Source organism: Alligator mississippiensis, chromosome 2 (genome assembly GCF_030867095.1).
Source record: "Alligator mississippiensis isolate rAllMis1 chromosome 2, rAllMis1, whole genome shotgun sequence".
Taxonomy (NCBI): domain Eukaryota; kingdom Metazoa; phylum Chordata; order Crocodylia; family Alligatoridae; genus Alligator; species Alligator mississippiensis.
In genome coordinates this window covers 3,470,338-3,483,924 of record NC_081825.1, presented here as the reverse complement: position 1 = coordinate 3,483,924, position 13,587 = coordinate 3,470,338, and the positions used below count along the sequence as shown (strand labels likewise).

Sequence of the window (13,587 nt, the reverse complement as noted above, 5' to 3'; positions counted from 1 at the left end):
CCCAAGGGAGGTGGTGCTCTCCCCTACCCTGAGGGTCTTCAAGAGGAGGTTGGATATGCATCTAGCTGGGGTCATCTAGACCCAGCACTCTTTCCTGCCTATGCAGGGGGTCCGACTCGATGATCTACTGAGGTCCCTTCCGACCCTAACATCTATGAATCTATATGCTGTTGTCATTTCAATTACTCTATGGCTGTGAGGCCAGGATACTCACTAGGGCACTGGAAAAGCAAACTGAGACCTTTGAAATACAGTGCTTCTGCAGAGGTCTACGCACACCCTACAGTGCACGTAGAACAAATGAATCTGCGAAAGATCAAATCAGACAAGAAGTCGGCAAATACAAACCCTTACTCAAAATCATAAGCAGCAGAAAGATGCACCAGTCTGGACATGTCACAAGAAAGCCTGGCACCCTTGCCAACACCAGCCTGCAGGGTGCTGTGGACAGACGAAGAGGAAGACCTAGGACAAGCTGGACCACCAACATCAAAGACTGGATGGGATTAAAACTGACCGACTGTACAAGGATTGCAAAAGACCAGGAAGCACGGAGGGAAGTTATCACTATATCAAAGGTGCCCTAATGGTCGGTGAGGCCTTCGAACTGATTGACTGAGTTACCTCAATTTTTTTTTTTTTTTGTAAATGTTCATGAAGCAAAGCTTATATTTGGGATTTAAACCAAACTAACCAAATGCAGCATTCCTTTAACAAGCAAAACTTCACTTTCCTAAGTAAGCTCCAAACAGTTCCCTGAAAGAACAAGATGTACACATTTCCCAAAAAATGGAAAGAGGAGGAGAGGAGGGCAGAAAAAGAAATGTACATCAAATTTCAGGAGGGACTCTATATTGTAAAAATCCTCCAGATAGCATAGTATTTTTAATCCTATCACGACTGTTTTAATCTCTTCAAGTATCCTCTGTGTACCTTGCCCATCTGTCTCAGTCTACAGTTAAAAAAGTTTCCAAAAGCATTAGACAAAATTTTAATCTTATTTTCTATGTGCCTTCTCACCCACTGTCTCTTGTCCTTCCTCTAGTCACTGTCATTTCTGGTGCACCACCTACTCTCTCCTTTCCTCTTATTTACATTGCAGTTGCCAAAGCACCTTTGTAATTATTCTACTGCAGAAGGGAGGACTCTTAAACTACTCCCTGCACCAATTTAGCCTAATGGGCCTAAAAACTGAGGGAAAAAAAAACAAACCGGGGCATTTGCTCAGCAGACTTTAATTGCCTGTCCTCATTCCTGATACTGTTAGAAGGCAGGCTGCAGATAAAACAAGCCATGATGAAAATTAATTGCCCTGCAAAAGCTGAGAGTCACCACACTGATGATGTTTCCTTGCAAGCTGACAAAGTCACCAAGAGCTAAAACGGGGCAAAGAGTGACAATCCACAGTTAGATGCTGCTGAGGTCATTTTTTGTATAAGAAAAAAAGAAAGCATGGAATCAACACCACATATTTCGGTATACATGGCTCAACTGATATTGACAGCTTACAAAACAACATACTTGTCTCAAAACGTACTACTTATATAAGCAGGTAACACTAAAAATGTGGTTTGCAAAAAGCTTGAAAAAAAACCCAACACTTTTTTCCAGCTTTAGTGCAGACATGTGACTGCAATCAGTGTATTGTGTATTTCACAGTGTCTATTGTGCCTGGTTCTTACAAAGCAACAGTAGAGAAACTTTTTTTTTTTAGAAACTGAAGAGCAAGTGGTAAAGCCAGCAAAAATGCAAAGGAACCGCCTAGACTGGTAAAGCTCCCAAAATCTACGTACTTTAACAAAGTCTCTGTCTGGTAGCATGCACTTTTGTTTCCATAATATCCATCTCCTTACCTGGGGATCTAGTTGTCCTCCTTGATGCCCATTCATTGCTAGCAGATCTCTGAGGTCGTGGACTAGACCTCAACGGATTTCGAGATCTTGGTGACCTTGACCTGTGTCTGGGACTAAGACGCCGTATCTGCCTCGGACTTCGACTTCTTGGTCTAGCAGGCCTTGGACGGCCAGGACTCCAGGAACGGGAGCGAGAGCGGGATCGGCGAAAAGAATGGCGAGAGACTGATCCCCTGGAACGCCTAGGACTAAGACTAGCGGAGTTAGAACGTCCCTTTGGAGTCTGATTTTCTTTTCTTTCGCCTGCATTTCTGTGAAACAAAGGCAAAAAAACCAGTTTGATAAGGCTCTACTTCAAACTGAAGCCTTTCAGATCATGCGTTTTAAACCATTTATGAAATAGACTTCCTGCAAAAAAGGAATTAAAGCTAGATATAAAGAGTAAATGTACAGAAGTCTAATTATGTGAGAATATGCTTCAAATGCCAATAACATAACACTCTTAACCAAACTTAAGTATGTGGCACTCGGGTAAAAACAGGAGTGGGTAAGAAGGCAGCAAGATATGAAAAAAAAGAAGGTAAAAGATAACCCAAAGGTTACATGCACAAAGACCAGAAGATAGCAGCAATGTCAACAGCAATGGGAAGAGGAAGTAGGCCTAACAAGCAAACTAACATATTACTGTTTTCACTGGGCTAAGTTTTAGCTTAATGAGGGACAATGCAGAATACTACACTTGCAAGGCAGTTAGGCCCACCAGACTGAAAGAAGAGACATACCGATAGTGAAGTGAATGTCAATGCACTGCACGTGGCTGCTACCCAAATATGTGAGAACTGAGGAAGTCACCAAGTACATAGGGAGGACGTAACAGATGATAGTGCCAGAAAGACTCAGGCAGACAAGGGAGAAGAGCAAGTGAAGGAGACACTGAAAGCAGTTGGATACAAGAGAGCTTGGGCAGGACTGGCGCTGGAAGCAAAGGAAGGACAGGGTACGCAGAATGGAATAATTAATGCCTAAAACCTGCAGAAATGGCTGAGGGCATATAGAGTACATATCTAGGTTGCAGACATTGCAGCATCCACAGACATATCTGAGTTAGGTTTCATGAGCTAATTCAGGTACTGATAGCACCACAGAGGCAAGCAGTGTGGAATTCAAAGCAGGCTAACCACCCACATTTACCCAGACGCTTGGGCAGGCTCTGCAGCCCCTGCCAAGCTCACGACAGCCACAGCCATACTGCTATCAGTACACAAACGGTCTAGTTTAAAAGCTAGCTGGGGTAGGATTCCAGTCTCCATATACCTGTATGGGCTCCAAGGGCAGAGAGGCCCCTTATGATCTAGTGTAACCTCCAGCAAAACACAGGCCATAGAATCTCATTGTGAATTTCTGTATCAAACCTTGCAGAAGAAGATAAGGAAGTACCAGAGGCAGGGTGCAAGTACAACTGGATTAAGTGGGAAGGAGATACGATAGGAAAGGTGGTAAAAGGAATTTGATTGCAATGTGAACTTGTATTAAATTTTAGCTTCAGTGGGCGTGTCTACATGTGCAACTGCAGCACCTGAATAAACTACAGAGCTTATTGCTCAGGAGTTAATTGCTCCTGGGCGCGCTGTTTGAATGTGTGCCCAGAAGCAATTAACTGCAGACCAAAAAGTTCTGCATTTTGTTCAGGCACAGCCCGTGGAGCCCAGGCAGTGCGGCCCTGGCTAGCAGGGTGCCCAAACAGTCAGCCTGCCAGTCTGGGGCTACCCTAACCTGGCTCACCATGCTACAGAGGGGCTGGCTGGGGCACAAGGGAGCATCAGTGTGTGGCTAAGCCAGCAGGCAGCCCCCCACCCCACTGAAGCACCCTCATGCCCCAGCCAGCTGTGCAGCATCTACACCTGTTCTGCTGCTGTTTCTTATTCCGCAGCAGGATACTACTTGTAAATACGAAAGTGGTAAATCACTTTACTCCAGCCTAATAGGGGCCCATGTGTAGATGCAGACATGCTCAGTGGGCCTTAAGTTAGAGAAAGGCAGTCGGCGAACAGGAATACAGGATTAGGCAGAGACATAACGGGTTACTGAATCTAGCTTCTTGCTATCAGATACAAGCCAATCAAGAATTTCCATTCATTCTTGTCAAGCTCCATTTCATGCTACTTATGTCGTTTGCCCCAAATATTCCTGCTGGAAGGCTGCTGCTCTGATGGTAAGAGACCTTGTAATTTTAAGTAAATGTATTCAGGGCTAGTCTACAGCCATTGTAGGCTGTACAGCCATTGTTCCTATGTCAGCATTGTTTCTTAGCATAAACAGCTTTTCTTTTCCCCACAATGTATTTATAAAGGGCCGCCATCTCTCCTCTCAACCCTTGCTTTGATAGACTTAACAATCCAAGCTCTTTTAGGCTTCTTTCATAAAGGTAGGTTCCTCATTTCCTTAATTATCTTAGTAATTCCAGGAGTTCTGAATTTATCTTATTTGAACTTAAGTGACCAGAACAACACAATGGTATCCCAAATGAAGTCTGATCACTAACTTGTACAGTTCCAGTAATGACTCCCTAATTCTAGTGGCAATACCTTGCCCGATACATCAGAGGATCATATATGCTTTTTTTAGCTACATAACATTGGTGGCTCCTAATCCTCTCATCATCAAGTAATGTACTTGGGTCTCTCTCTTCCCCTGTCAAAGCTTCCCTTCCAAAAAAATTTCCCCACACCTTCAGGCATACAAGATCCCTCATTCAGGCATTGCTATTCAAGGTTTGCCTTGTGTATTATGCTCGTATAGTCAAGAGACTCCTCTCTTTCCACATTCTGTAACTATTTCTATCTGAAGTTTAATATACCTACGTATATACAAGACAAGTTAACATACACTTTTTTTTTTTTTTTTTTTACTCGAAGCAAAAGGCCAAAAAGTGACAAACAGAATATTCCAATTTGTTCAAATTTATATAGAATTATTCCATTAATAATTCCACAGCAGTTTGTGTTTACAAAAAACTAGTATAAAAAATTCATAGCTTTTGAACTTAAAAGGGGCCATCAGATCATCTACTCTGACCTCCTGTCTAACTTAGGCCACAAAATGACACTTAGGTGAGGTGCTACTATATGCAGTCCAGTAACCTGTATTTAACCAAACCTTTCCTGCCAGAATACCTCGTCTTGAACAAGACACTTTATGGGGTTTTGTTTTTTTAACATATTCTAGGAGCTGTACCCTCTGCCTTGTACTATTAAATAGAAGCTCTAGATAGGCTTCCCTATATGTAGCATACTATGACAAAGCAGGAAAAAAAGCCGAATTCAGAGTTGTGCAGTTAAGGCGTGCATGTCACAATTATTACTCACGATCAGCAAACATACCAGGCAAATTAAGGAAAAGTATAATTAAAAACGTATCAGAGCAGTTACCTCTCTGAAGAAAAGGCTTCAGGATTCCAATCCGGATATCTGTTAAATATTAAAAATATATTTAAACAATTCACACTTGCAATATTTGTCTTTATTTCAACAGCTTACAGCATGGCTGCCCAACTGGCAGCCCTTGGGCTCCCGGACCAGGTACCACTCTCCCACAGCTACTACCAGAGTCTCTGGGGCCTCCCTCCTTCTTCCAGCTTCTGTTTCCTGCCCCAGCTCTGGGAGTGGAATAGAGTGGGGCAGGGAAGCCATGCAGAAGTGTATAAGCCGGAACCATTCAACTAAATCAGAGGCAGCAAAACTTTTAAAGTCCCCAATATTAGCCCAAGCTATGCTCACCACTCATTTACTGATTTCAGAGTCCACCATACTGGTGTAACATTGGCATCAATGGTGCTGGAGGAACTGCAGGTTCCAGACAATATGGTGGAACCCACAACGAGCGCTTTTCTGCCACAGGTCCCACAAAGGAGACCTGGTTCAAGGTCACACAACACCAGTGACAAGGCAGAGAACTGAACCTGGCCAGGTCTCCCAGGTTTCAATGCTAGCACCCTTTCTACTGGGCCTTCCTTTTCTCCTTCATCCTAACTGCTTACAATGAGTAAAAATGGCATCCCAATACATAGAATCCTAATTAAGCAATCCTAACAGTGATGTAAACTATCTTGCAATCATTAGTACACCCTGATTTGAGAATCACTGTCTCAAGATCTTTCCGGGGTGCCATGCAATGTCACACAAGTTTGCATGGTTAGGCATGCCAAGACTATTCACAAGGCAAATCCAGAGATTTTGAAGAGAAATTTAAGTGTTAAAAATATTCTCTAATTTCTCTGCAACAGAAAGATTGCCCTATTTTTTTTTTTATACTCAAGTCAAGCAAAACTAAGAGCTGACATTTTCCAAGGGGTGCCCCAAATCTAAAAATCTTGAGAATCACTGCACTGATTATTCCTCTCTCTGCCTCTCTCTTCAGCACTGGGGAGGCCACATCTGGAGTCAGGTGTCCAGTTGTGGGCCCCCCGCTACAGAAAGGATGTGGACACGTTGGAGACAGTCCAGAGGAGGGCAATGAAAATGGTTGGGGGACATGACTGGTGAGGAGAGGCTGAGGGAACTGGGCTGATTGAGTCTGCAGAAGAGAAGACTGAGGGGGACTGAATAGCAGCCTTCACCCCCCTGCAGGGGGTTGCAAAGAGGATGCAGGTGGACTGTTCTCAGCAGATGCATAACAAATAGATCCCAGGAGGTGATACCTCCCCTCTACGCAGCATTGGTCAGACCGCAGTTGGATAACTGCATTCAGTTTTGGGCGCCGTACTTCAAGAAGGATGTTGATAGACTTGAGAGAGTCCAGAGGAGGGCTACTCGTATGATTAGGGGCTCACAGGACAACAAGCCCTATGAGAAGAGACTGAGGGACCTGGACCCCTTCAACCTCTGCAAGAGAAGGCTGAAAGGGGATCTTGTGGCCACCTACAAATTCATTAGTGGGGGCGCAGCAAGGGATCGGAGATGCTCTGTTCACCAGGGCGCCTCTTGGGGCAACAAGGAACAACAGTCACAAACTGACAGAGTAGATTTCGGCTGGATATCAGGAAAAACTTCATGGTAAGGGTGGCCAAAATTTGGAATGGGCTTCCAGGGGAGGTGGTGCTCTCCCCTACCTTGGGGATCTTTAAGAGAAGGCTAGATAGGCATCTGGCTGGGGTCATCTGATGCCAGCACTTTTTCCTGCCCAGGCAGGGGGTCAGATGCAATGATCTGTTGAGGTTCCTTCTGACCCTAGCATCTATGAATTAGGAAGAACTTTCTCACAAGGAGGGTGGTGAAGCACTGGAACAGGTTACCTAGAGAGACGGTGGCATCTCCATCCTTGGAGGTTTTTAAGGCCCAGTTAGATAAAGCCTTGGCTGGGATAATGTATTTGGGGCTGGTCTTGCTTGGAGCTGGGGAGTGGACTAGATGTGACCTCCTGAGGTCCCTTCACACCCTCATTTTCTATAATTCTATGATACAAGTACATGCAAATAATACATTTCTTACTGTTGACGTAACTGACGGCAGCTTTCCAGGTGAGCAGGATTATTCTGATGCTGAATCCAATCCTATTAGAAAGGAAAAATATCCAAGGAAGTTTGATTAGTGTGCAAAGATACCAATGCTCATCCAATATAGATGTTGTTCCTCTCATTGCTGGCAAATTTTAGCTCTCAAAAGATCTGATTTTAGTTCATATCTGTCAACCTTAAATGACTATATTTTTTAGCATATAGAAAAAGCATATCATATTTTAATATCTGTAACAATCCTCAACAGGAAATTCAGCCAATTAGAAAAAAAAATATCAATAATATTAGCATGAAAATATCAAGTAATTTCAGCCACCACCTCATTAAGAAAAAACCCTGCAACAAACAGCCAATTACGGAAAGACTACTTGTTACCATATAATACATTTAGAAACTATATTACTATTTACATTCATACAAAGTGGTAATATGAAACAGTAATTCCAGTTCCAAACAGATGCAAACACAAAACACTCTTAAGATACTTTTTAATTACTTTAAAATACTGAAATCTGTCATAAACATTCATGACTCAAGTTCAAGTACTGAATTTTAAAATGTGCTATTTTAGTGATGTATTAAATATAATGCAAGTAAAACTTAATGGAAACTTCTACTTTTCTTAGTCTGTTTTTTAATTTACACGGTGAGGATGCATTTTCAAACCACCTAATGTTTTTAATTTATTCTTGGAAACATTGGACTAGCAACAGTTGTAACTTTATAGTCTAGAAGTCCAATATAAGATGCCAATCCTGAAAATACTTATGAAAACATGCAACTAAGCACAAAAGCTCCACTGAAATCATTGAGGTTAGACAACCTTCTCAAAACTGGGGCAAACCTACCAGCGAATCAAGTTGCTTCTGAAAATTATGGCTATCCAGGGCCAGTTTGCTAACAAGAGGGCCTTAATGGCTGATCCTGTAAAACACCAAGTGTCCTCAACTTCCTACCACAGTTTTCCTAAACCAGTTACTAAACTGTTTAAATAATGGTTTAAAGCAGATGTATAATAGCGAGTAATGCAACCAAATAAGCAAGATCTTACAAAAAAATCCAGAGCAAAGCTGTAAATAATTTAAAACTAGTTTCTAAATTATTGCAACGTCAAATAAGTCTTGTGCTATTTAAGCCACAAAAGCCACCTTGCATGAAAGCACATCTGGGGGACAATATAGTTTTCCAAAATAAATTCCACATAGAATTTTATAATATTGACTTCTCTCCCTCCGCCGGCTAATGCAGGCATGGCCAACCCTCAGCAGGTGTGCCACAAGTGCTACAGAAGGCTGCTGTGTGGCCCGCAGCAGATTAGGGAGGTGACAGGCAGTATAGCAGCAGATACAGCAGGAAGCAGAAAGCAGAGCACCAGGTCAGGCAGGGATCAGAAAGCAAAGCAGCGGACCAGGCAGGGGAGGGGGATCAGCATGGCACTTAGAGGAGGTATGGGGCTAATTTGTGGCACACCTGCCAGGAAGGTTGGCCCCCACTACTAATTAATGGAGTTACACTGGTTTGGAGAAATGCCTGTAGTAGTTCTTCTTTAAATCCAAAGAAACAGCTATTCAAGTAACCCTGTCCAGTTAGTTATGTGCCTAAATGGAGGCAAGGATTTTTTGGTGCCATCTTTTATTGGATAGACCGTAGTCTTGCAACCATATAAACACAGTCCTAAGATACAGTCACATTTTATTCGGCCAGCTATATAATACAAGTCAGCAAAAATTCTTTACACCTCATATATTTCCTGGGTGATCACAGCTACAACACTCCAAAATGCAAAGAAACGCATCAAATCTTGTACAAGACAGCATCATTCAGGTTTGGCATGGCCCATATACAACACTCCAAGATGAACAACCTGAGACATGTACCTTAATTTTGTAACAGACATAAAATTCAGATATTAAAATGTATTTTAAAAACAGCTAAGAAAATAAAACTCTGTGTTTAGCCAACCTCAAAGAGGGATTTGGGAATCCATGACCAAGGCTTGTAAAAACAGACTTAAGACTGAAAGGGCTAAATCATTTTAGAATATTACTGTTAGGAACACCCCTGTATACTATTCATGCTGTTTTTGCCAAAATACATTGAGAATGTATTTCTGTTTTTAAAAAGTACACCTCATATACTCTATGATGATGCCACTGCCATAGCTGACCACACAGCTGTAGGCCTAACAACTGCACTGACCACATTATGCAATAAAGCACAAGAAACCATGGGCCAAATGGAGAAGAGGCTCATACAGAACCACATGGAGGGCAGAAGACGGTTTTGTTTCTAAGTCCCCCCCAGCTTGTAGTCCAAGAGCATTACCTAGACTGGAAAAAATACAGAGATGTGTCCTCCTCCCTAGCAGACAAGCACTTTTTTCTCCAAGTCTTCACCCTACCAACTCCCTTTTGCATTTCACAAAATGATTACTCCCAATTCAATTTCTTCCCATCCTCTCAGTCCCCAGGCATCTTCCAGGACTAGCCATATCACTCATTTCCCTCTCAAGTCCATGCAACAAGGACCTTTTTTTCTGAAAAAGGGACGAACCAAGAGCCTTCTCCAGGACTGTTGCTCCTGCAATCAGTCAAGCCTCATCTATACTAGGAATTTACTTCTTTGCCCAGCAATAGTGCTGATGCACCAGCACTTCTCCCCAGGAGCACCTTTTTACCAACGTATCAGCCGAGAGGAAAACTTAGGTTATTGGTAGTACCATTCCAGTTGGAAACACTACTAGGGAATTAATATTATTTAGAGATATATTCTGCCCTGACCAGAAAGGCTCAGGGTGGCTTACAATGAAAGACAGTCCCAAAATTTGAAAACCTCCACTTTCCCCCACCCACTCCCACTTCCCTGCCTATCACGCGGAACAGCAATGCCTCCAGCCGGTCTAGATGATGCTCAATACCCACAAAGGCAATCGCATCTGCTCTTGCGCAGCTCAGTTCTGCTGCACCACACTGTGGTCCAAAACCTAATGCATGCAGGATCACAGGCATCACTCTCTCGCCAAGAAAACTTTTTTTAAATTTATTTTATGCTGAACTTTAAACCCAAGAAGTCTTAATCCTTGCTTTAAAATCTGCTTAAGTCAAAACACCTACGACACTAAAATAACTAGCCTTGCTGATATTATAATATGCGCTGAACAGCTAGGAGGCATACACCTGAGCACTAACGTTTCAAACCAATATTATTCAAATAAAAGTGAGAATATTAACATACTTTCGAATCTATAATGTATTTGAACTATAAAATGTACACAGAACAGTGATTTTGAGTTGGGAAGGAAGGTAAACTGCCTGAATATATTCATTATATGAATTAGAACACTTGGGGATATTGTTTAAAGAGGGTTTTCCTTTCCCTAAAGAGGACAAATATATTTTGAAAAGAAAAAAGGACAACTTGCAGCTTTTGAAAACACATTAGAACAGAAGCATTTGTTTTTCTTGTGAAAGCACAAAATTAAACAGTTTTCACCTGAAAAAATCTGAAGGACAGAAATACTGAAGTACTGAGTGGACAAGACAGAAAAAATTCCTCATGTTTAGCAAAGCAAGTAACCCGTGAAGAAACTTAATTTTCTAGTTTTACTTGTTGCAGATATATTTTGTTAGGAGCTTTGAGGCAGGAGAGAAAAGCATCATGCACACAGCTCGTTTAGGTTTCTCAAAAGCTCAAATCTCGATTGCTTCTCTTAATACCAGCTGACTTTCAACTACACACGTGTTGCGTACCTACCAAGTCTCATAAGCTAAAATGGGGTCCAGCCTAGTCGACACTTGAGTGGGAAGCCTCACATGCACAGCGAGTTACTGCCTGAAGTTATGACGGTGATCAGTAAGTGGCACTCTTCTCTCAGGTCAGCGCTCAATACCGCAGCAAGTGCAAGGGGATTTTGTGCTACTGCTAGTGCCGTTGTCAAAAAAAAATGGGGCCTTGCACACTTACTAAAGACCCAATGGGTAGCATGTGAAAGAAGCAGGAGGAAAAGGAAAAAAAGTGAAATCAATCCTTGTTTTCTTGCCAAATTCCATTAAATGAAAAAACTATGGTATTCTTCACCTTTTTTCTTTTTATGCCAAGCCTGTGATAAAGTTGTTCTGCACATTTAAACAGCTGTATTTCACTCTAGAAATGGTTTCGCTCCAATGGCTGCTAAAATCGTTTATACATAGTCCGCACAAAAAAATGCAAAGCCTAAAGCTGGTGAGACGCACCCAAAGTAACTAGGCCACAACAAATGCAAAGATTAGAATCCCTGCATTGTCTACAGCTTGTAACTGAAAGAAAACCATATAGTGACAGACATTAAAAATACTCAATTTAGATTCAAATGTGTATTATCTTCAAACTTCCCTTGAAACAGAATGGCTAACTTGAATAGATTAAGAACATCAAGATCATCCTCAGCTCTGATCTAAATCAGAGCTCATTAGTTATGCAAGGGTAAGTACTTGGATGGAAACCCTGCAAGGAAAAATCCAGAGTGGTTCAGCACTGGCACTTTCCTCTGAACGAAAAGAGAATGAGTGCTCCACTGCAGCAATGGGACAACCAGCTGGAAGATGGAAATGAATTAATGCATTTCAGCAGTAATAATAACAAGACGCTAGCCATGAGTGGTCAGTGAGGATCCAGTGATGCTTTCTCCAAGAGAAACTAGCCCTCACTTGTGAAGATCTAATGCTGCTCCTTAATATAACCTATAATCCCAACTACCTAAAATACTTCAGTACATCTACTATAGTGGCTTAGGCACCTAATTTCAAAGATCGCTATGTTTCCTTGGAGAGAAAACAGGTTCCTAGTTGCATGCAAGTCTGCAGTTCTGCATCAGAGATGCTACATCAAGTAACCAACCACCACCGATTATGTCAACCTTGAAATGTGGTTGTATCCCAGCATTAATGAAACCAGCGGGCATCCTCTTTGCCAAGACGCTGGCTAACTTCAAAAGAAGTTCAGTTGATGAAGATTTCCCCCCGGCATCCTCTTCACTTGCATTACACATGTTCATTTTGCTTTGAAGACTCACTGCTTGGCTTTCTTCTTTCTGTCTCAAACCTTCCAGATTTGTTTAAAGCCACTGCTTTGCATTATATATTATGTAAACTTGGCAGACCAAACCCAAACTTGCAGTGCTTGCTAATTTTGACATAAAAGCAGGAAATCTGAAGATCTGGCTCCATCCTTAGATACAAAGAGCTCTGTATCATATACTTATTTGTTCAGTACAATATCTGTCATGGGTTCACAGAGGACAAGAAGCTAGAGAACCAGAAGTCTTTAGCAGTACTCCTGTGACTGAAGTAAAAAAAGGCTGTTTCTTACTTGAAAGCCAGAAGGAAAGTTGAAACAAAAATGGCATTTGGATTTGTGAGCAATTCTGAAAGTCATCTAAATATAAAAACTGTAACATTTCTAGAAAGAACTTTATTCTCTGGTTTAAAGTTTGACTCTCTGGTTGTTTTACAAAGCCATATTGATGTTATTTTCTGTAAAGTCTTAATTGTCCACGTGAGAGCAACATAAATAAATTAAGGAAGGATGCAGAACACTCAGCCATACTTAAATTAAAAGAACTGTGCCTCTAGAGGGTGATTCTGGTAAAAAAAAATTAATAAAAATAAAATTATAATAACTTGCATTTAAAAGAGCAAGCTAGAAAAATCAGTCAACTAGATAAATAATGTAAACTATTAATGCAAATGCAGCTTTGGTGCCACTTTCAATATTTAGCAAGCAGTATTTTTGTTTAAACACACTCCTTACTTTGTTCAGTTTTGATAATTTAGTAAAATAAAACCCTTTAAGTTTTAAAACCAAAAGAGCTGAAGTTACTTAAAATCCACTGGTGCTTGCACAAGTACAGAGGCTTGTGGTCCAACTGTCCTCATCCAGGTGTTCACTCCCCCTTCTCAAACAAGGAATAATAAAGACCCTGGAAAACTGCAGGAAGCTGCCAAAATCCCATGGAAGTTTTCTCCCACAGAGTTTTTGGGGAAGGCTGTTTAAATAGATTTGAACACTGGAAAACAAGTTAATTATTCTGTAATCCGTTTTAAATAAAAAGATCCTCTTATGCCTGAAGATGGGTATTTGTGCCCAAAAGCTCGCAAAGAACATTTTGTCCAGCTATTTAGTTGGTCTAATAAAAGATATCGCATCTACCCAGAGAACCTTGTCTGCAAGGATCCTCTTATGACA

General features: G+C 41.5%; 1 protein-coding gene across 4 annotated transcripts in view; it reads right to left on the bottom strand.

Moving 5' to 3' along the window:
• Nucleotides 1-13,587, bottom strand: part of ZNF638 (zinc finger protein 638) — a 109,349-nt gene that overhangs the window by 48,680 nt on the left and 47,082 nt on the right. For all 4 annotated transcript variants that reach the window (XM_059721410.1, XM_059721409.1, XM_014597106.3 and 1 more), the window contains 3 exons: nucleotides 7,340-7,401; nucleotides 5,282-5,320; nucleotides 1,854-2,164 (listed from right to left, as the gene is read on the bottom strand). In XM_059721410.1, the coding sequence (XP_059577393.1) occupies nucleotides 1,854-2,164; nucleotides 5,282-5,320; nucleotides 7,340-7,401 (412 nt within the window). The remainder of the gene's footprint in view (nucleotides 1-1,853; nucleotides 2,165-5,281; nucleotides 5,321-7,339; nucleotides 7,402-13,587) is intronic.